This window comes from Geotrypetes seraphini, chromosome 13, assembly GCF_902459505.1.
Source record: "Geotrypetes seraphini chromosome 13, aGeoSer1.1, whole genome shotgun sequence".
NCBI lineage: Eukaryota > Metazoa > Chordata > Amphibia > Gymnophiona > Dermophiidae > Geotrypetes > Geotrypetes seraphini.
The window spans coordinates 2,185,163-2,208,377 of NC_047096.1; the positions used below are offsets into that span (position 1 = coordinate 2,185,163).

General features: G+C 44.2%; 1 protein-coding gene and 1 long non-coding RNA gene across 2 annotated transcripts; both read left to right on the forward strand.

The window, feature by feature from the left end:
• The first annotated feature begins 758 nt into the window (after window positions 1-758).
• SNRPE (small nuclear ribonucleoprotein polypeptide E) lies at window positions 759-8,908 on the forward strand. Its single transcript, XM_033919233.1, has 5 exons — window positions 759-890; window positions 2,513-2,539; window positions 6,689-6,751; window positions 8,123-8,201; window positions 8,627-8,908. Exons 1-5 carry the CDS (start codon window positions 837-839, stop codon window positions 8,680-8,682), a joined length of 279 nt encoding a protein of 92 aa, XP_033775124.1. The 5' UTR covers window positions 759-836; the 3' UTR covers window positions 8,683-8,908.
• A 12,583-nt stretch (window positions 8,909-21,491) lies between these two features.
• LOC117347183 lies at window positions 21,492-23,004 on the forward strand. The gene is made up of 2 exons (XR_004536739.1): window positions 21,492-21,661; window positions 22,640-23,004. It is a non-coding gene; the product is annotated as an uncharacterized LOC117347183 (long non-coding RNA).
• The last annotated feature ends 211 nt before the right edge of the window (window positions 23,005-23,215 follow it).

Sequence of the window (23,215 nt, forward strand, 5' to 3'; positions counted from 1 at the left end):
ATTGGTCCTCAGCAGTCGCTTCATTTTGCATCGGCAAGCCCAATCAATGTTCCTACTTCCATGCCATTTCCCCTCGATTGTATGGGCGGATTGGATCGGTTAGTGAATGGGGTTGGGAACGCTCGCAAACTGCTCGGGACACAATCGGTGAGCTTAGTGAATCTAGCCCTAAGACTTGCCCAGGGTTTGAACCACTACAGCACTATTAAATAAAGAAAATCACCACCACACACAAGATGAGATTTGAATTGGAGTAACAACACAGTCTAGACCAGGGGTGTCAAAGTCCTTCCTGGAGGGCTGCAATGAATATGCATGAGATCTATTAGCATACCAAGAGATCTCATGCATATTCATTGGGGAAATCCTGAAAACCCGACTGGATTGCAGCCCTCCAGGAGGGACTTTGCCTAGACTAGCTTTTGGGAGCCCAAATGGCATCCTGGGCTCGAATGCTCATGTCTTAGCAGACACTCAGTTGGGGAAAAGTGTACTCATGTGCAGCACTCGATTTCTGAAGGGGCGGTGACCCAGGCAGCTGCCTACATGGCAATCTGGGCTGCTCTTGTACCCTTTGCTTGTTTCGTGGCATTTCTTGGCAGGAACAGTGGGGGAGGGGGAGAGCGAGCTCCAGCCTCTTGTGCCTAACTTTGTCGTCGCTGGGGGCGCTGTTCCGCGTTCACTTCCGCTTCGGTCGCAGAGCCCAGCCGAGGGCCTGGCGCGCCTGCGCAGTGGAGCCCCGCCCGGCGGTCGCAGAGCGCAGGCGCCCCCGCCCTACTGCTTCCGGTGCGCGCCGCGCGGCCTTTCCGCTTCTCTTCTTCTCTCGTCGGGCGAACATGGCGTACCGCGGTCAGGGGCAGAAGGTGCAGAAGGTGATGGTGCAGCCCATCGTATCCTTTGCGCCTCGGCGGAGGCGGTTCCGTTGCGAGGGGTCCGCGTTTCACTTGGGCCTCGGGCTCCAGGCCCGGCCCAACCACTAGGCCTCTGCTGCTTTCTATAGGCCCGCCAGAGTCAGCAGGGAGAGAGTCCCTGCTCCAAAGAGCTTACAATAGCAGGAAAGCTTGTTTTCACTCGGAGAAGAGTTGATAAGACCTGATAGCGTAGCTGGTTTTAAGAAAGGTTTGGACAAGTTCCTGGAGGAAAAGTTCTTAGTCTGTTATTGAGAGGGACATGGGGGAGGCCGCTGCTTGCCCTGGATCAGTAGCATGGAATGTTGCTACTCCTTCGGGATTCCGCATGGAATGTTGCTACTCTGGGGATTCCGCATGGAATGTTGCTACTCCTTGGGGATTCCGCATGGAATGTTGGTACTCTGGGGATTCCTCATGGAATGTTGCTACTCCTTGGGGATTCCGCATGGAATGTTGCTACTCCTTGGGGATTCCGCATGGAATGTTGGTACTCTGGGGATTCCGCATGGAATGTTGCTACTCCTTGGGGATTCCGCATGGAATGTTGGTACTCTGGGGATTCCGCATGGAGTGTTGCTACTCCTTGGGGATTCCGCATGGAATGTTGCTACTCCTTGGGGATTCCGCATGGAATGTTGGTACTCTGGGGATTCCGCATGGAGTGTTGCTACTCCTTGGGGATTCCGCATGGATTGTTGCTACTCCTTGGGGATTCTGCATGGAATCTTGCTATTCTTTGGGATTCTGTATGGAATGTTGCTACTCCTTAGGTTTTGACCAGGTACTAGGGACCTGGATTGGCCACCGTGAGAATGGGCTACTGGGCTTGATGGACCATTGGTCTGACCCAGTAAGGCTATTCTTATGTTCTGATGTCATGGATACAGTTAAGTGGAACGGTTAATCAGTTGGCTGGGGAGTAGGGTTCTGGATTGAGGGGCAGCAGCAATGGTGCAGGCAATGGGAAAAGCATAAAAGCAGACTCGCTTGGTCAAACCAATGGTCCATCCAGCCCAGTAGCCCGTCTTCACGGAGGCCAATTCAAGTCACAAGTACCTGGCAAAAACCCAAAGAGTAGCAGCTACGCTCAGTTGCGCAGAACCTCCGCACCCTGTCCCTTCTGCAACAGAAAACTTTAGTGGGGCTCGGGGTCTGGCGCTGGCTACACTGAATCTCATTGGGGGCATCAGCCCTTGCTTTCACCCAAGGGAAGGGTTTAGCCCATGGGGTACTGAACACCAGGGTAGAGGAAGGGTGAAAGCAAGAGAGATGATGGGCACCCTGCACAAGAGGGCAGAGGGAAGAAGAGATGCTGGACTGTGGAGAGTGACTACATGGCACAAAGCATGACCTGGGGCATTAGATAACTTTTTGCTGGCGCTACATTGCTCTGGCTACTAGATTGCAAGTGGGAAATCCAGGTGGAGGGAGTGAGGAAAAGCAGCAAAGTGTAATTGTTGTACCTATTCCAGTTCTTGAATTTGGTTTTGAAGCCTAGATACCCTATTTGTTCCCTGTTATGAATATTTATGATAAATGGCGCCGTATGTAATGTATCGCTCTTGCTGCCTGCTTTGTTTTCTTTAACTCCTTCTCCACAGAACCTCATCTTCAGATATCTACAGAATGTAAGTTAACTTTTTCAAGGACTTTTACAAGTTGGTGCATAATGTGTTTGAAGTTAGGGCATTGCGTAAGGGTACTAAAGTACAGCCAAACCCAGTCACTTAGTAGCCACTGGGAATTCTGCTTCGGTCATTTCCTTACGCATTCTTAGCTTGATTGCTGTGACATACGGTGGAACCCCAGTTAACCGGTGTTCAACTAACCAGCAAGCTCTCAACAAAATAGCAAAAAAAAAAAAATTGTGTTCTGTGCTCCTCACCCGACAACCTCCAAATTAATGTGCTCCTGACCCAACAACCCCTCCCTCCAGCCCCCGAAGCAGCAACAGCAACCACAAATCTCCTTTTCTCCCTTTGGCCCCCAAAGCAGCAGTGACAGCCAGTGTTGACAACACTCCCTCACTTCCAGCCCCCGAAGCAGCAGAGCCAGTCCTGACAACCCTCCCTCACTCGAAGCAGTAGGAGCAGCCAGTGAGCAGAGGCTGCTTCTAGCCAGCCACAGCAGGGCCTTTTCTCTGCCGCATCACTTCCATCAAGGCAGAGGAAAGGCCCTGCAGGGGCTGGTTGGAAGCCGCCTCTTTATAGCACTGTCTCTGTAGCTGTACTATTGGGGGGTGGAGGGGCAGGACCAGCTGCTGCTTTGGAGGCGGGAGGGGAGGGATGGGTGATGTCAGGACCGGCTGCCACTGCTGTTGCAGGGGCTGGAGGGAGGGAGGTTTGTGTCTGCCACTGATGCTTTGGGAGAGCTGCAGGCAAGTAAAGGGGGCTAGACCTGTGCTAAGAGAGGGAAAGCAGACTTGAGGGAGAGAGGAAGAGACATGGATGCTGGACCTGCAGGGTGAAGGGCATAGGAGGGGGGATGGATTTGGACCAGAAAGGAGGGTGGGAAGGAAGGATCCGGTGCTGGACCTACAAGTGGGGGTGGGGGGGTTGATAGAGAGGCAAACAGAGTGACTCAAACCATGAAGGAGAGGTGGGAAGGGAGACAAAATTGCAGTTGGAGTGGAAGAGAGAATGGAAGAGACTAGAACTTGAGAAGAAAAAGACAGAAAGGAATTTCAAGCCTTAGGATAGGGGGACTTCTTTGTTTATATTATATTTCAGTATTAATATCAAGTTAATACAGAGTTTATGGTGTGGGGTATAGTACATTACATTAGGGACTTCTATTCTGCCTATACCTTGCAGTTCAAGGCGGATTACAAAAGAGCTTACGGAACATTTCCAGTGAAGTTACAACAGTTTTGGGTTTTTTTTGGTTACAAGGGAGGAGAGGTAGCTGGATTAATTCCCGAAGAACTTGCAAATTGGATATTAAATTGACTGTACGTTACTGTGTGATATAACAAATAGATTACAGTTAGAGTACAAATAAGATTACGTTACATTTCAGGGATCAGAATACTTGGTTGGTGTTTTGGGGAGGAAGAGATTATTTAAGTGGAGGTTTTGGGGGAGAATTTATCTAGGAGGAGGGGGAAGGGTTGGGTTAAGATATCTAGATACATTTTTTGAAAAGTAGGGTTTTGATTTCTTTTCGAAAAGTTTTGAAGTCGCCCGTTGCCGTCAACAGGTTGGAGATGGAGTGGTTAAGTTTTGCTGCTTGTGTCACCAGAAGTATTAACATAGAAACATGATTGAAGATAAAGTCTGCCTCTCCGTAGTAACCATTATCTCTTTCTTTCTGAGAGATCCCACGCCTTCTTGAATTCAGACACAGTCTCTGTTTACACCACTTCTTCCTGGAGACAGTTCCACGCATCTACCACCCTTTCTGTAAAAAAAGTATTTCCTTAGATTACTTCGGAGCCTATCACCTCTTAACTTCATCCTATGCCATCTCATTCCAGAGCTTCCTTTCAACTGAAAGAGACTTGACTCGTGTGCATTTACGCCACATTGGTATTTAAATGTCTCAATCATATCTCCCCTCTCCCGCTTTTCCTGTAAAAAGTATATATATTGAGATCTTTTAAGTCTGTCTTTATATGTCTTATGATGAAGACCATGCACTATTTTAGTAGCCTTTATCTGGACCAATTCTATCCTTTTCATATCTTTTTGAAGGTGTGGTCTCAAGAATTGTACACAATATTCTAAATGAGGTCTTTTACAGGGGCATCAATACCTCATTTTTCCTATTGGCCATGTCTCTTTCTATGCACCCTAGCATCCTTCTAGCTTTCACCGTCACCTTTTCAACCTGTTTGGCCATTTAAGATCATCATATTCAGTCGCACCCAAGTCCTGCTCTTCTGTCATGCACAAAAGTTCTGCACCCCCTAAGCTGTACTGTTCCTTTGGGTTTTTGCAGACCAAATTCATGACCTTGCATTTCTTAGCATTACATTTCAGCTGCCAAATTTCAGACCATTCTTCAAGCTTCGCTAGGTCTTTCTTCATGTTATTCACACCATCTGGCATGTCTACTCTATTGTAGATTTTGGTATAGAAAATTGAATAAATAAATTTTAAAAAAGGGACTCTCTAAACTGTAGTCATTGCCAGTATCGGTGTCAAGGTGTACACAGTTGAGGCTTTCTGTGTTTCTATCAAGGGCATGTTAAGGACAATTGAAGCAGTTTAAATTAATTATATGTGGGTCCTAATAGTTTCACAAGATCCTTCTTCAATCCTTACAGTTCTCAACCATTTTAATAGTTGTGAGTAATTTTGTGTCGTCCATAAATTGATTACCTGAATTATGTTAAACACACAGGTCTAGGAATAGACCCTTGGGACGCTTCACTAGTGAACAATTGACCATTAAGGGGCAGATTCTGTAAACAGCATCCTGCCAATCGGGACACATGTTTTCTTTAAAAAGAAAAAAACCCAAGGCAGGTTCCTACACTGAAAGGGGGACACGTTGGGACACTTAAGTTCGCCTGGATCGGGCTTGAGCGAGTTTAAGCAGTTCTAGGTGCTTCCCTAGGGCCATAACAGATGCCATACATTTCAAATAGAAGCAGCCGCTGAGCTGATCATGGCAAGGAAAGCTCCCTGTCGTGATCAGCTGAGCCGCAGCAGAGACACCCCCCATCTCCTGCAATGTCAGCCAGCAGGAGGGATGCCTGCTCTCTCCTGCCACCACCCCCATTGAACTTCCCAACGCCTCTCCAGACTTCCCCCACATCTGTAGACCCCCCTAAAGAAAACAACAAACAGCATCCCCCATACCTTTCCCAAAGACACCAACCGGAGGGATACATGCACTCTCTGACCACTAGGCCAGCCGCTCCAAAATGGTGGGCCTTTTCCCTTCCTGGTGCATTCTGGGATGCACTGATGGGCCTAAGGCCCTGATTGGCTCCAATTCCTAAAGCCCCTCCCATAGGAGGGTCCTTAAGCACCTAAGCCTATCAGAGTCTTAGGCTTCCTTCCTAGTGCATCCTGGGATGCAGTGGCCTAAGACTCCGATTGGCCAGATACCTAAGGTCCCTCCCATGGGGGAGGAAGGAGTGGGCATCCCTCCTGCTGGCTGATGTTGCAGAGGGGAGTTTCCCTGCTGTAGCTGCTCAGCTGATTGTGGCAGTTGATTCCCTTGCCATGATCAGCTGATGGCAAGGGATCAGGCGCAATTATCTAACTGGTGCCTGGCGCCAGTTAGAGGATCAGGGAAGGGGTGGGCATTTGTCCATTAGGGCAAATGTAATTCTGCATAGGATGCCAGTGTGCGATTCTCGGCTGTTTCTTAGGTGGCTGCTGCGACAGCGTCCTATACAGAATTTTGCCCAATGCTCTTTTTCCTGTCTGTTTGCCAGTTTGCAGTCCACAGGACAGTATAGAAAACATTGTTTGACCTTTGGTGGCCTGATGTGAAAAGCTGCAGTGAGGTAATCCCCAAAAGGCCTCACAGATATGCCATTCAGCCATAGCACTCTAATTCCTTCCATCATTTGACTGAATCTGAAGGAGACGGCTATCTAATCTCAAAAGATCTTGTAGAAGAATTATTTTTAAATATTAATAAAAGATATAGCAAAGAATCAGATGCAGAATAATACATTGTCACTAGTGACCACCACCTGTTTTGAATGTTAAATTATTTGTACAATAGAAAACATGCAGCATATAAATATGACATAGCCAGCTGAGAATCTAGTAGAGTCGCTGTGGATGGTGAATCTCCTGCATACTTCTCTTTTGCAGAGGTCCCGGATTCAGGTGTGGCTCTATGAGCAGGTGAACATGCGGATAGAAGGCTGCATTATCGTAAGTATTCTTGGACAGGCTCAAACATAGTTAGTGATTCATTTTCTGAATATTTGCTATGTTATTTTTCTGTTCTCCTTACTTTCCTTAATATAACATCCTGCAGCCACTCTTTGTACTGTGTTTCCCCCCAAATAAGACAGTGTCTTATATTCATTTGGGGGCCCAAAAAAGGCACTGGGTCTTATTTTCGGGTAGGGCTTATTTTTTTCATGTACATGATCTCCCCTTCACCCCAATTCTCCTCTTTCCTTTCTCTCCCCCACATGTGCAACATCTTTCCTCTCCTCTCACCCATCCTCTTGTGCCTTCCCTCTGCAGCATCTTTCTATCCTTCCATCCCTCCCATCCCCCTGTGAAGCAGAATCCTTGCCCAGCTTCCATCCTTCCTATCTCTCATGCAGCATAACTCTTGCCCAGCTTCCATCCTTCCCTCTTTCCTATCCCTCGTGCAGCAGGACCCTTGCCCAGATTCCCCTCTCTCCCATCCCTTGTGCAGCAGAACCCTTGAGCACCCACCGCCACCCCCGACATGCAGCCGAATCCCCGTTGGCCCTCCATCCTTCCCTCCCAAGTGAACCTCGCTGAACGCGACCATAAATACCTTCTGGCAGAGGAGCGTTGGGCCAGCAGCACTCACGGGCTACTTCGTGGCCTTCTCGAGGAATTCCTTCTGCCACGTCACTGATGGTGTCATCAGTAATGCGGCACACAGAAGGCCCCAGCAAGAAGGCCGAGAAGCAGCCTGTTTAGAGTGCTGCTGGCCCAACGCTACTCTGCTGGAAGGTATTTATGGTTGCGGTCGGTGGGGTTCTCTTGGGAGGGAAGGATGGAGGGTGAGCGGGGCGGGGGGAAGCGTGACTGCCTATGATTAGGGCTTATTTTCGGGGAAAAACAGTAGTGGCGTGACTTCTAAAATACCTTGAATGTCCAGCAAAGCAATCAGAAATGAGGGAAGAGCCTAGACTTGTTTTGGATGTAGCTCACACCTAAGTTTTTACAAGAGGCACTGCAGGGGCAGCAGTGGGATTTGAACTGGGATTCCTTAGTCACTAGGCTACTCCCCCAGGGTTGTGGAACCTTGAGATAGGTGGGATTCCAGAGGTGACCTTCATGCTCTTAACAGTCCTGCAGCCATGTTATGAGGCTATATTGGAGACTTTGAATATGTAAAGGAAGCTACAAAAGATTGGGGTCCTGAGAGAGGGCAATCATCCCTCTGGGGTATTTTGCTAAGTGACTGTTGGTGGCCAAGTCTAGCTCTTACAACGAGCTAAAATTCCAGAGTTCTGTCTGCAGATTTCAGATAAAACAATCCTCAGTTAAAGCTTCCTATATTACATGTGTTGTATGTGGTTTTATTTTCTTCAGGGATTTGATGAGTATATGAATTTGGTGTTGGATGACGCAGAGGAAGTTCACCTAAAGACCAGATATCGGAAGCAGCTGGGTAAGTCCATTAAAATAAATGGTTTTATAGGTTGTGTGCTGCGTGGCTTCGGCATCTTACTTGGCTATGGTTCAGTGGCCTGTCTGCTCAGAGGCTTGATGAGAACACCACCTTCCAGAACCTAAGAACTATCTGTGGTGGTCTGGTGGCTCATGGAAAAGAATTGTGAATACAGGTTAATTGTATGGCCCTGTCTACTTTTAAAAGGGAGAATGAGTGCACCCAGAAGCCTTTACAAATGAAAGAATATGCTGGCTGAGTGGGATTGGCTTAGATCCTCCAGAGCCAGTGTATGATTAGCTCAGCTGTGCCCATGTGCTGTTGTGATTGGCCGATGGGCTGCCTCAGATGTAATCAGTAAAGGTGGAGTGAAGATGCCCAATGCACATCTGTATTTTTAATGGTTTCACTGTCATCTCTTGCAGGCCGGATCATGTTGAAAGGAGATAACATCACCTTACTACAGAGTGTTTCTTATTAGGCTCATCATTGTTGATGTGTGGTGAATTTTCATTCCTGTGTCTCATATTCATGGCAGTGAATGCAGGTTCCAGCTGAGAGTGAAGGATGATGGCGATGTGGGACATTTAATAAGCAATGAATCTGGAATTATTCTTCTGTTTGGTTCCCTCATAGACCCATGAAAACCTTGACCCTGTTTTTGATATGTTCCCTTTTGATAATAAATTTTTTTGTTGTTAAACATGCCTGTATGTTGAAATACATTCTTCTCTTCATTTCCCACTCCCCTCCAGGTAAGGCATGTGGTGAATTGTCGCTGAATCTCAGCTTAGGTTTTCCTGAGAAGTGGGATGAAATTTTGATGTAAGGTGGTGTGTTTGAAGGCTTGTGTGTGCACCAGGGCTGTTTTTGAATATCATTTGTGTTCAGTGTTCCGAGTAAGTATCACTTGCTGTTCTTCTGATGCTGAATACAGAAGAGATATATAGTAGCTGATCTGGCAGATATGCTCTATCGCACCTGATTTTCTTTAGTGGTTGACCTGTTCTCTTGGGAGCAGATGTTCCCACGTAGTCTCCAGGTGCAGAAAGAACAGTATTTCTGGCTGCAAGGTACTAATAAACTGGAAGAAGGGGGTTGAGAAAGTGAGATTTCCAAAAGACTGAAATGTGGAAAAATCCTAATTTCTTTATTGTCCCTCCAGACCAGCACAAAAACGGATGGGTTTACACTTCTCTGCCAGCAGGTGGAGACTGAGACACTGACTTTTTACATCAGTACAAGTGGGGTGTGCAGTCCCTCTTACAATCAGTCTTTTCTCAGTCTCCAGCAGGTGGAGTGGTCTGTTTGTGCAGTCTGTGCTGAGATTTGTTTTGAGCCTGTTGGATCAGTTTAGTGAAACTTTCCTGTCCTTAGACCCTCTCGGGGGTGTTGTTCTCAGAAGGGTTGAGTCCCTCCCTCCCCAGGTTTTTCTGAATCTAAAGGAGTCTCAACTGTACGCCTTGCCTCCAGTACCAGCTACAACTACTGTTTAGAGTGCCTGTGGGATCTGCTTTCTCTTGATACAGCTGGTTGGCTGTGAGAAGAAATAAAAGAAAAAATAAGACACAAGAAATAAAAGGAGCTTTGTATTGAAAATAAAAAAGAGAGAGCTGAATGTTTAAATATAAAAAAAATGATTACAGTAAAAGACATATTGCCTTTAATCCCCCCTCAAAATACTTCTTGCTTCCAACACACTTATCCCATCGTTCTTGCCACTTTCTGAAGCAGTTCTGGAAGTCCTCTTTCGTGAGTATCTTTAGTTACCTCCCGCTCTTTGGTACCCTGTCCCTCTTTATCTTCCTAGCTCCTTTCCTATAACCCTTCATTGTAGCTCCTTTTCAACCTAACCCTGTAAACCGTGCCGAGCTCTACACTTGTGGAGATGGTGCGGTATACAAACCTAAAGTTTAGTTTAGTTACGTTGATGTGACTTCAATGTCCTGAATCGATTCAAGACGTTTACCTTTCATGGTCATTTTGACTTTGGGGAAGAGACAAAAGTCACAAGGTGCCAGATCCATCAGAAGTGATGTGTGGTACAAAGCATTCTCATGATGAAGGATGAAACTGCCCATTTCTCAGGTTGCTTTTTTACGCACGTCATTTCTTAAATGCTCTAATAAGCCCTTATAAGAGATGTACAAATCCTCAGAAATTTCCCTAATACTCAATTGCCTGTTTGATTAAACATAGAAATATGATGGCAGATAAAGCCAAATGGGCCCATCCAGTCTGCCCATCCGCAGTAACCATTATCCCTCTCTAAGACAGGGATCTCAAAGTCCCTCCTTGAGGGCCGCAATCCAGTCAGGTTTTCAGGATTTCCCCAATGAATATGCATTGAAAGCAGTGCATGCAAATAGACAATATATCTTCTCCTGTACGGCACCGCAGACATGGAACGCCCTCCCTATGTTTTTACGGGAGGAGAAAGAGTTTCTAAAATTTAAAAACGAATTAAAAACTTTCCTTTTTAGAGATGCATTTGCAAGCTAATTTTTAATTTTATTACTTTGCTTATTTTAATTCCCCTTTAATGTCTTATTACCCTTTTGTACTCCCCTTTGATGTTTCTTCTTTACTTTACAAATTGTATTTCATCCCTCCTTACCTTGTGTTAACATTGTTAATTTTTAGTTTTTTAAGTTTATTTATTAATTGTATGGACTGTTTTGTTACCTAATCTATGTAATTTTTTTAAATGTTCACCGCTTAGAAACCTTGTCTAAGGCGGTTAATCAAGCTACCCAATAAACTTGAAACTTGAAACTTGAAACATCTCATGCATATTCATTGGGGAAATCCTGAAGACCCGACTGGATTGCGGCCCTCAAGGAGGGACTTTGAGACCCCTGCTCTAAGAGATCTCGCATGCCTATCCCATGCCTTCTTGAATTCAAACAGTCTCTGTCACCACTTCTTCCAGGAGACTTCCATGCATCTACCACCTTTTCTGTAAAAAAGTATTTCCTCAGATTATGCCGGAGCCTCTTAACTTCATCCTATGCCCTCTCATTGCAGAGTTTCCTTTCAAATGAGACTCAACTCATGCACATTTATATCACGTAGATATTTAAATGTCTCTATCATATCTCCCCTCTCCCGCCTTTCCTCCAAAGTATACAGATTGAGATAACATAAGCAGTGCCTCTGCTGGGTCAGACCAGAGGTCCATCATGCCCAATAGTCCGCTCACGCGGCAGCCCATCAGGTCCAGGACCTGTATAGTAATCCTCTATCTATACCCTTCTATCCCCTTTTTCTTCAGGAAATCATCTAATCCCTTCTTAAACCCCAATACCGTATTCTGTCTTATCACACCCTCTGGAAGCGCATTCCAGGTGTCCACCACCCTTTGGGTGAAGAAGAACTTCTTATCATTGGTTCTGAATCTGTCCCTTCTTAATTTTTCTGAATGCCCTCTCGTTCTTGTAGTTTTCGAAAGTTTGAAGAATCTGTCCCTCTCCACTTTCTCTATGCCCTTCATGATCTTGTAGTCTCTATCATATCCATTCTAAGCCTCCTCTTTTCCAGGGAAAAGAGCCCTAGTTTCTCTAATCTTTCAGCATATGAGAGGTTTTCCATACCTTTTATTAATCGCGTCACTCTTTTCTGAACCCTCTCAAGTATCGCCATATCCTTCTTAAGGTACGGCGACCAATACTGGACGCAGTACTCCAGATGCGGGCGCACCATCGCCCGATACAACGGCAGGATAACTTCTTTCGTTCTGGTTGTAATACCTTTCTTGATAATTCCTAGCATTCTATTTGCCTTCTTAGAGGCCGCTGCGCACTGTGCCGACAGCTTCATTGTCCTGTCCACCATCACCCCCTATATGCCGCCTTCTGGACCGACTCCATCCTTTTGAAGGTACGGCCTCCAGAATTGTACACAATATTCTAAATGAGGTCTCACTAGAGTCTTATACAGGGGCATCAATACCTCCTTTTTCCTACTGGCCATACCTCTCCCTGTACGCTCTAGCATCCTTCTAGCTTTCACTGTCTGTCACCTTTTCAACCTGTATGGCCACCTTAAGATCATCATATAGAGTCACACCCAAGTCCCTCTTCTCTGTCGTGCACACAAGTTCTTCACCCCCTAATCTGTACCGTTCCCTTGGGTTTTTGCAGCCCAAATGCATGACCTTGCATTTCTTAGCATTAAATTTTAACTTCCAAATTTCAAACCATTCTTCAAGCTTCAAGAATCATTTTGCTTACTCTTTCACATTCTCTTGGATTTTTGATGTTGATGGAAATCCCGATCTCTCCTCGTCTTCAACCAATTCACAACCAAATTTTGTTTCAAACTGCAAAAAAAGTGCTAATGAAATGTTAGTTATTTATTATGGTGATGGTGCAGGGTCCATGAAGATGGTTTACAAGTGGTTCAAATGATGTCCCTGCACCATCACCATAAATAACTTCAACATTTCATTTGTTTCTTTAGCATTTTTTTTGCAGTTTGAAACAAAATTTCATGTTAATGCGTTGTGATCCATGATTTACAACACACCTTCTCTCAGCTGTAGCTCACAACTGCCTGACTGCACCGAACAAGGTGAAATTTGTCACACACTGTTACTAAGGTTCGACAAACCGCTTCCTATATTGAAGATCCATGCCTTTCTGTTGGATGACGCTCAGCAGCAGCATTCACTATATTTTTTGATTTTAGCAAAGAGTTTCACAGTGAAATGGAAGATTTGAACAAGCGATCAAAGTGATTTCTTAGCTGAAAGTTACTCATCTAGCCTTACCATATATCCCTTCTGTTGCATCGCTTGAATGGGAGGAGAGGGTATAGAATTTCTCCATGGTCGCTCAGAAAGACTTTACTCATTTCCTCACCTGTCAAGCAAGTTAGTCATTCTGGAGCAGCACTTCCAGTTCTTGACCCTTCTGTTTGGGCTGGCCGTGGTGCCATGCATCTTCACCAAGGTGATGATCTTTGTAGCAGCGCACCTCTGCAAGGAGGGGATACAAGTGCATCCATACCTGGACAATTGGCTGATACGTGCTCTGTCTAGTGAAGCTCATGCGTCGGATCATAGAGTTTCAGAACAGGCTAGCACCAACAGCTTGGCATTACTTATTATTATTATTTTATTAATTTGATGAATCGCCTATCCATAATTTACTAAGCGATTTACAATAAGATATATAAGCATTTTAAAAAACATACAAATAATATTAAGTAAAAGGTAAAAAACAGACTCATAAACAGACGAAAACAAGAACACATGTGCTGGGGTCTATGATCCCCTGGATGAGGGCACGTTTATGCCCTCTCTTGGATGTGCCTTTATCCCGTTGGTCCCTGCAAGATTCCTCTACCTTGGGCAATAGTAGCTAGAGCCGCAGACTCTATCGTGGGAAGTGCTGCTTTGCATCTCCACATGGGTGATTCTGATGAAGGATGCCAGCCTACACGCTTGGGGTGCACATTGTGAGGGGTGTCCAGTGCAGCGACTTTGGTCCTCCTTGTAGAAGTAGATGATCAACTAGTTGGAGCGGAGAGCTATCTACCTGGGCTTCAGGCACTCGGAAACTCATCCCAGGACAAAACATTAGCACAGCTCCTGCCTGCCTGCAGAAAATAAAAAAGCAGCCTGTGATCTCCCTGCTTGAGTCAGCAAGCAGAGAGAGCAGGGGCTGCTTTTTTCATGGGCACAGCTCTTGGGCATGCACAACACACCCACAAGAGCTGAGCCTATTTGGGGAAAAAAATGCCCCCTTCCCCAGTGCTGGAAGTTCCCACATCCCTGATATCAGGATTTTTTTTTTTTTTTTTTGGGGGGGGGGGGGTTGGAAGATTAGTAAGACGGATGCCAACTCCCTCTTGCTGCAGGGTCAGGGACCCCCCCCCCATTCTATGCCTGGAGATCTCCCTGACAGCAAGCTTCCCCCCGACAACCCCCCTCCCCAATCACACCAAGCCTAGTGAACCATCCCCCCCAGTACCTTTTTTAGAAGACGGGCAGGAGGGATGCTCATTCACTCCCGCTGGCAAACTCACCTCTTCAAAATGGCAGGCCTTCCCCTTCCTGGTGCATCCTGGGATGCACTGGGAGGGGCCTAAAACTCCGACTGGCCCAGGAGCCTAAGACTCATACCCCTAGTGGTTGTATGCCCCTTCCACTGCATCCTAGGATACACTGGGAACAGGAAGGCCTGCCAGCAGGAGGGAGTGAGCATCCCTTCTACTGGTCTTCTAAAAAAGGTACCGGGGGGGAGGATGGCCCACTAGACCACCAGGCTTGGTGTGGTGGTGGGTTGTCGAGGGGGGGAGAGCTTGCTGTTAGGGGAGGCTCCCCAACCCTGTGGAAGGAGAAAGGACATCCCGCCTGCTGATCTGCTTGGGGTTGAGGGGGGGGCATCAGCAGAGGGGCAGTGGCAAGGGGGCACTAGACCCAGACTTTTTGGGGGGCTCCATTTATGAGGAATCTGGGCCATTCATGGTGGTGGGTCTGATGAGCTGCTTTGTTTTCCTATCAGTGCCCTAGTGAAACAGGGCTCGGGCACTTACAGTAAAGCAAATCTACGACAGCTCAGACCCTGCTGATAAATATTGGCCCCGATTCCACGTAAATAGAGGGGCATTACTTTTGGAGAATCGCTCAGAGAGTTCATTTATATTAATGACTTCATTATACTACATTTTAATATTAATTATCTAATATTACCTTTGCATCGTACAATCAAAGGCTGCTGGAAAAAAAGGAAAAGACCACGGTGAGCCGTTCTGATAAATCGAGCAGTAAAATACATGCATTTAACGATGGTTTAGTCACGCTATCATTAAATGCATCGTGACTTTAGAGAATTCTGCCCTGAGTGAGCCTCTGACTCCTGATATGCATGTTGTCAGTCCAGTTCAAAGAGCTTTACTTGGAATCAGTAAATGAGAAGACAGTGGTGGGTAAGTCTCTTGGCCTGGGTCAGGCGGAAATACCAGTTCAGTAGAGGTGGTAAATTGTCATAGTGACTCTTCATGACAAGTTTCCTGATAGCATCTGTGTTCTCTCTCTCTCTGCTCCCCCACCCCTGTATCAGAGATCTGTAGCTTGGCATTAATAGCCCCACTTAGGAAGTGAGATAATTTCACTTCAACCTTGTGTGGAACGCAGGGGCATCATGACAGGAACTGCTCATACCACAGATGCTTTGACAAGCAGAAAGGCTGGAACTTCACCCTCTTTCCCCATCAGCTCCCTTGCAGAAACCGAAAAGACACAACCATAATATTTATACAAATGTTTAGCTATAGCAGGTATGGGCTTCAATAAACTTTATTTATGAATTAAGAGGGAACATAATTTTCTTCAGAGCCTCATACATTAGAACATTAATTAAAAAGTTATATCAGGCACAACACAACAGATAACAGGTATAGTCAAAAATGATTCACACATATAAAAAAAGATATGCCTGCCAGGTATGTCTCAATACACACATTTATGTCTTCATGACTTTCAGAAGCATAATGTTTCAAATGAAACTTAATTGTGTACCCAAAAGGCTCAACTCCATACTCTTCATTAAGTCACAATTCTAATAAAAATAGTATTTTTAGTAACTTATTTAATATCTTAGCACTTACCTTAAGAAGTTAGCTCAAATGATACAGAAATATGGGCCCTCACTGTTCAAATGAAACTGAAGGAGTCCAAAACGAAACTACTTTGGCTCGGCACTAAATTAGACCAACTACCCACCTCCATCCCACTGTCCTCAGGCTCTTCACTACAGTTGGAGTTCTGTAGCAAAGTTCTGGGCATCACCATTGATTCTTCACTATCCTTCAACGACCACCTCAACTCCTTGATTAAAAAAAATGCTTTTTCAGCCTTCACATGCTGAGGAAAGTAAGGTCCTGCTTCCATCAAAACCACTTCGCCGTCCTCGTCCAATCTACCATCCTTTCCAGATTGGACTATTGCAAGTCTTTCTACTTAAGCTTAACAAAGAAAAGCCTCCATAGACTCCAACTAATCCAGAATACCGCTGCTAAGCTTATCTTCTCAAAAAGTAAATTTGACCATGTCTCACCACTCCTGTCCAAGCTCCACTGGCTTCCTGTAATCTCCAGGGTCCACTTTAAATGTGCCTGCTTAACCTTCAAGATCCTACACGGCATCCTCCCTCCTTTTATTCCATTATCCTGGAATTCCTCAAATCCAAATTCCACTAGATCCGCCCATAAACTAAAATTCCCCTCTTTAAAAGGCATATCCCATGTTGGTAAACTAGGGTCTTCCCTCCCCTTCAGAATCACGGAGCTCTGGAATAATCTTACCTCCCCACTTCGTAACTTGAGCTCCCTTCAACTATTCCGTAAGCATCTGAAAACTTGGCTATTCTCTAAAATGTAACTTTTCTTTCCCTCTCTGGTACACTAAGCCCTCTAAACCTCGCTTCATACTTATTTCTATAATTTCATTGGAGTTCCGTTCTTTCCCAATTCCTGTAAACCGTGCCGAGCTCCACGTTGTGGAGAAGATGCGGTATATAAACCCAAGGTTTAGTTTAGTTTAGATAAAAGCCAAATGAGCCATCCTGTCTGTCCATCCGCAGTAACCATTATCTCTTTCTCTCTCCGAGAGATCCCATGTGCCTATCCCAGGCCCTTTTGAACTCAGACACAGTCTCTGTCTCCACCACCTCTTCTGAGAGACTGTTCCATGCATCTACCACCCTTTCTGTAAAAAGTATTTCCTTAGATTACTCCTGAGCCTATCACCTCTTAACTTTATCCTATGCCCTCTCATTCTTGAGCTTCCATTCAAATGAAAGAGACTCGACTCATGCGCATTTATATTACGTAGATATTTAAACGTCTCTATCATATCTCCCCTCTCCCGCCTTTCCTCCAAAGTATACAGATTGAGATCTTTAAGTCTGTCTCCATACGCCTTATGACGAAGACCACAAACCATTTTAGCAGCCTTCTTCTGGACTGACTCCGTCCTTTTTATATCTTTTTGAAGGTGCGACCTCCAGAATTGTACACAATATTCTAAATGAGGTCTCACCAGAGTCTTATACAGGGTCATCAATACCTCCTTTTTCTTACTGGCCATACCTCTCCCTTTGCAACCTAGCATCCTTCTAGCTTTCGCCGTCACCTTTTCAACCTGTATGACCACCTTAAGATCATCACATACAATCACACCCAAGTCCTGCTCCTCTGTTATACACATAAGTTTTTCATCCCCTAAACTGTACTGTTCCCTTGGATTTTTGCAGCCCAAATGCATGACCTTGCATTTCTTAGCATTAAATTTTAGCTGCCAAATTTCAGACCATTCTTCAAGCTTTGCCAGGTCTTTCTTCATGTTATTCACACCATTCTAGGTGTCTACTCTAGTGCAGATTTTGGTATCATCTGCAAAGGGGCAAATCTTACTGACGACTTATTATCGTTTATAAAAATGTTAAAAAGAACAGGCCCAAGAACAGAACTTTGAGGCACCCACTGGTAACATCCCTTTCCTCAGAATGATCTTCATTGATCAGTACTCTCTGTCACAAAAATGTAGCTCAGGAGCACAGGACAGATTTTTGAACCTTTTTCTAGTGGAATCGGGAATATTTAGCTGGGATTATGTGAAGAACATAAGATTTGGTTTGATATAAAATAGTAACAATTCAGCCAGTTGAGAAGGTTTAGCTTTTCTCAGGAGTTTAAAGCCAGTCAAATCTTAAATTCTTTGCCAAATGGTACCAATAATTGTAGCTCATGTAAAAAATCAATTAAACGGTATCAGTGTTTTTGCTGTGATCAGTCTTGGTTTTTGTATTGGCTCCAATCTATGAAGTATTTATTTGGGCAAACCTTGTAAAACAGCATTTTAGAAATTGTCATTCATGCAAGGACCAAACTAAATCAGAAGTATCCAAAATTGATCATAATTGTAGCTGTTGCAGTGCATAGAAGCAGGCTAGAATTAGATGCAAGATGAAACTCAGAAGATAATGCAGGGCCTAAAAATCTCTTAAGATCCTGATTCTTGGCTTCGTACTTTTAACAAAGGAGATGAGCTTCAGAGACCTATGTTCAGGCAGTTGACTGTTGATATTTGTTGCAGGTCAATATCTCAATCATCAAATCATTTAAATCTCTATGAGCTTCGGAGCCGTTAGTGCGGCTTTGTAAAAGAGGCTGCAAGTGCTGCTATCACAAGAATTATTAGAAATCGATGGGATATAATGCAATCCCTTCCTTCTTTTCAACACACAAACTTAAGATTTGTCTTCTCCAGGGGAAAAGATCTTAAGGAATTCTTAAGCCAACAGGCAATTGGAAAAAAGCCAGAGAAGAACGGCTAAAATGGTTAAGGGGCTGGAGGAGTTGCTGTACAGTGAGAGATTAGAGAAACTGGGCCTCTTCTCCCTTGAAAGGAGGAGACATGATCAAAATATTCAAGATAATGAAGGGAATAGACTTAGTAGATAAAGGCAGATTGTTCACCCTCTCCAAGGTAGGGAGAATGAGAGGGCACTCTCTAAAGTTGAAAGGGGATAGATTCTGTACAAATGTAAGGAAGTTCTTCATCCAGAGAGTGGTAGACAACTGGAACACTTCCGGAGGCTGTTATAGGGGAAAACACACTCCAGGGATTCAAAACAAAGTTAGACATGTTCCTGGTGAACAAGAACGTATACTGATAGGGCTGGTTTCAGTTAGGGCACTGGTCTTTGACCTGGGGGCCGCTGTGTGAGCGGACTGCTGGGCACGATGGACCACTGGTCTGATCCAGCAGCAGCTATTCTTATGTTCTTCAAATGTGGCTACTGCTCTTTTTGTGATTTCTCCATGCAGATTCAAGAATTTACTAATCCTACCACGAAAAAGATCTACAAGTTAAATAATTTTAGCACTTGCAAAACAGATCGTGTAGTTTATGTAATCATTTTCCCATGCCACAAATTTACGTAGGCATGACAACGAGACCGTTGAAGAATCGTCTGGCCAAACATAAATCTAATACAATATAAAAAGAGCAATTGTCAAAGCCTTTAGTTCAGCACTGGTTAGATGTTTCCCATACGTTTAACAACCTAAAAGGCTATGTTATAGATGTCACAAAGAATGAAAGAGGAGGTGATCGTTGCTTAGCTTTGAGACGCAGGGAATGTCATTGGATTTTTAATTGGCCCCGAATGGTCTGCTTTCTATTGAGGAAAAGTTCTGCCTTCCTTATTTTTCAAACTAAGAAGTATGATGTAGTCCAATTTCATTGGTTATTTATATGCTTGGCGTCCTTAGTTAGTGGCGCCATTTTGAAGATTTTCAATCATGCATAAAGTTGTGTTCCGTAAGTTTCTGTAACTTTATTTAGCACTAAGCTTAAAATTCAAAATGAAAAAGATATTCAATTATACATTAAATTGCTGCTTTCTTTCTATTATTAAGGTACTGCTTGACGAAGCCTAGTAGGGTGAAATGGAGGCCCCATTGGGTTTCTCTACATATATCGGCGTTTACAAAGATAAGTGCTTTCTGAATCATGGGCGCTATCTTTTGACTACAATAATAAGCATTGTGCAAAGATATTATATGTTTATGCAGATTTAATAGGATATTTATGAAGATTTTTAAAAAATGTTAAAAATACAAAAATATCAAAATTATTTATAATTTTTTTTTTTACAAATATTTAAATTGATTATTATCGGGAGTTTGGGCCGATGATTGAGATATTGTCCTGCAACAAATATCAGCAGTCAACTGCCTGAACATAGGTCTCCGAGGCCCATCTCCTTTGTTAAAAGTTAGTACTTTTGTGTGCTAATTCTTTGGGTGTTTTTTGATTTTGCTGATACATTTTGAACACCTGATTTTGTACTTGTGTGAACAGATTTAAAGATCTCAATATGTATACTGTGGAGGAAATGCAGGAGCGGGGAGATATGATAAAGAATTTTAAATACAATATGTAATGTAATGTAATGTAATGTAATTTATTTCTTATATACCGCTACATCCGTTAGGTTCTAAGCGGTTTACAGAAAATATACATTAAGATTAGAAATAAGAAAGGTACTTGAAAAATTCCCTTACTGTCCCGAAGGCTCACAATCTAACTAAAGTACCTGGAGGGTAATAGAGAAGTGAAAAGTAGAGTTAGAGGAAAAATAAAAATAAAATAAACATTTTAACAAGACAGCATTGATCTAAATACTTTGGAAGGTAGAAGAGAGGAGAGAAAGGAATAGAAGCATGATGAAGTGGAGCAAGTAAGTTTAGGAGGAGCGATTGACGTTTCCAGAAAGGGCTTCTTCAGGGAAGAGACTTGGCCGACAGTCCCAGGATGCTTATGTCTCCTCCCCTGAGATGTTCTCCCATCCATGCATTCCCTCCCAGACACACTGCCCGTGCCCCAGCCGCTCCAAGGAGGCTGCCCCAGATGAGGTCCACGGTGAATGCAGGATTCTCTCCTCTGCGGGAAAGCCGCCCGGAGCCGACAGTCGATCTTCTTAGCGGATTGCAGGGGGAGAAGAGTATATACAATATACGAAAAATTGTTATTATCCTAGTGGTGGAGATACCCCATGAAAGTACAGTGGTGGCCGTGGTCCCGTTGTGAAAAATTACATTTTGAAACGTGTGGAGTTTTTTGCCTAAGATACAGAACAGGACTGGCTTAAGAACTCATTGGGTTGCCGTCCGTACATTGTTGATAAGTTGAGGTTTTTTCTCCACCTATTATAAATGTACTTTCATGGGGTATCTCCACCACTAGGCTAATAACAAATTTTTGTATATTGTATTTATATTTTTGCTATTGCGATTTGGATTCTTGAGATACTTTTAAATACCTACGTGGCGTAAATGCACAAGAGTCAAGTCTCTTTCATTTGAAAGGAAGCTCTGGAATGGGAGGGCATAGGATGAAGTTAAGAGGTGATAGTCTCTGGAGTAATCTAAGGAAATACTTTTTTACAGAAAGGGTGGTAGATGCATGGAACAGTCTCCCGGAAGAGGTGGTGGAGACAGAGACTGTGTCTGAATTCAAGAAGGCTTGGGATCTCTTAGAGAGAGGAAGGGATAATGGTTACTGCGAATGGGCAGACTGGATGGGCCATTTGGCTTTTATCTGCCATCATGTTTCTATGTTGGTTCCATGTCCCGATTAAGCAGGATATAAGTAATCCCTAGTTTAAACTGTATAGACCTCACAATTTTTTCCTGAAAGTATTATATGCGAGATGGGTTGCTACAAATTTTTTTTAAGGCTGGCCTAATCACATGGGGGGTTTTTTTCTTTCCAACACAGACAGTAAAACATCTTCCAATAGGCAAACCAGCCAGTCAGATTCTCAGGATATCCACAATGAATAGTCATGAGCGATGTTTGTACGCACTGCGGGAGCTGGACATGACGTCAGAGGACGAGTCGAGACCGGCACGGGCAGCAAGTTGGAGATTCCGGGAAGTTAGAGGTATGGGGGAAGGGAAGGGTGTGTTTGCATGGCGGGGAAGGAGCGGGGGAACGCCACTGCCTCGGGCACCTCCCACTTTCGCTACACCACTGTACCAACTAGTCTGCTTTTTAAGGTCACCACAACGTATATGGATGAGAGAGATTTACATACACTGCCTCCATTGCTTATGCAAATCTGAATGACTGGATGTGTCTTGACTGAGCTGAGACTTGCTGATGTGGCCCCTAGCGAATCTTCTTTTCAGGATGTCCACAATAAGAGAGACAGTACATGCAGGATTCCAGAACAATTTCATAGTGAATTATTAATTGCACATAATTGAAGCATATAACATGCTCTAGATGTCAGCAGAAATGGTTCAAGGTCATCTGAAAGATCATGGCAGGAAATGGCATTTATCAAGTTAATTAAGGGATTGTGAGGAGGCCTTACAGATAACAAAAGAACAATCATTTCAAAAGCCTGTGACAAAAAGACTTGGGTGTTTCAGCTTCTCTTTGTATTTACAGAGAACAAAGGGCCTCAGTGTTACCTAGGCTGAGATTCTCAGACAATAGCCCTCAAGTACTGGGCAGTGCCTTATCTTAGGTAATAACTAAAGTCAAGCACTACTGATCTCGGCACCTGGTCTGCAAAGAAATATATGACCAGCTGAGCAAGTCGTGACTACTTTTTCCAACATTGTTTTATTTGTGCTCTCTGGTTCTTCATTTTGAAGAAAAAAAAAGACAAAACTACTCCCTCTTCCTCTCTGCAACCAAGAAAGCCCTCACTCTAGAGCAGTGGTGTCAAAGTCGCGGCCCACCAGGTACTATTTTGAGGCCCTCAGTGTGTTTGTCATGATCACAAATGTAAAATAAAACCATGTCTGTTTAGCTATAAATGACAATATTATTATTAAGGCTTAGCCAAAAGTTTTTACCTCATGCAAAATTGTCATTTCTTTAATAAGACATTAACTCTTTTTTTCTGCAGCCCTCCAAGTACCTACAAATCTAAAATGTGGCCCTGCAAAGGGTTTGAGTTGGAGACCACTGCTCTGGAGCAACAAGAGCCAGCACTAGCTTTCCCTCTGCAGGCCCGAAAAAAAGGAAACTGTGACAGAAGCATTTCCAGGAATGCTAGAGAAATACAGCACATTGGCATCAAAAGATAAGACTCTGAGCCATGGTAGGCTTGCTTCCAAAACATGTGAGCTCATGGATTGAGTGTGAAAGGAGGTTGTCAGTGAGCAATGCAGGGCCATGTTCAGAGAGTCTCATTTTTGGGGCCTCATTTGCATATATCAGCAGGGACTGAAATGGCAGGTTATGTGCAAAATAAAATTGTGATTAAAATGACTTGCAAATATCCCTGAAGAGGTACATCATGTCTGTAGCTGACATTCTTCTTTCTACACATCCAGCCAGCCAGATTTTCCGGATATCTACAATGGATATGCAGGAGCGAGATTTCCATGCACAGCCTCATTGGTATGCAAATCTATCTTATGCATATTCATTGTGACTATCCTGAAAAGCTCTTGGACTGGGTGTGCCCCGAGGGCTGCCT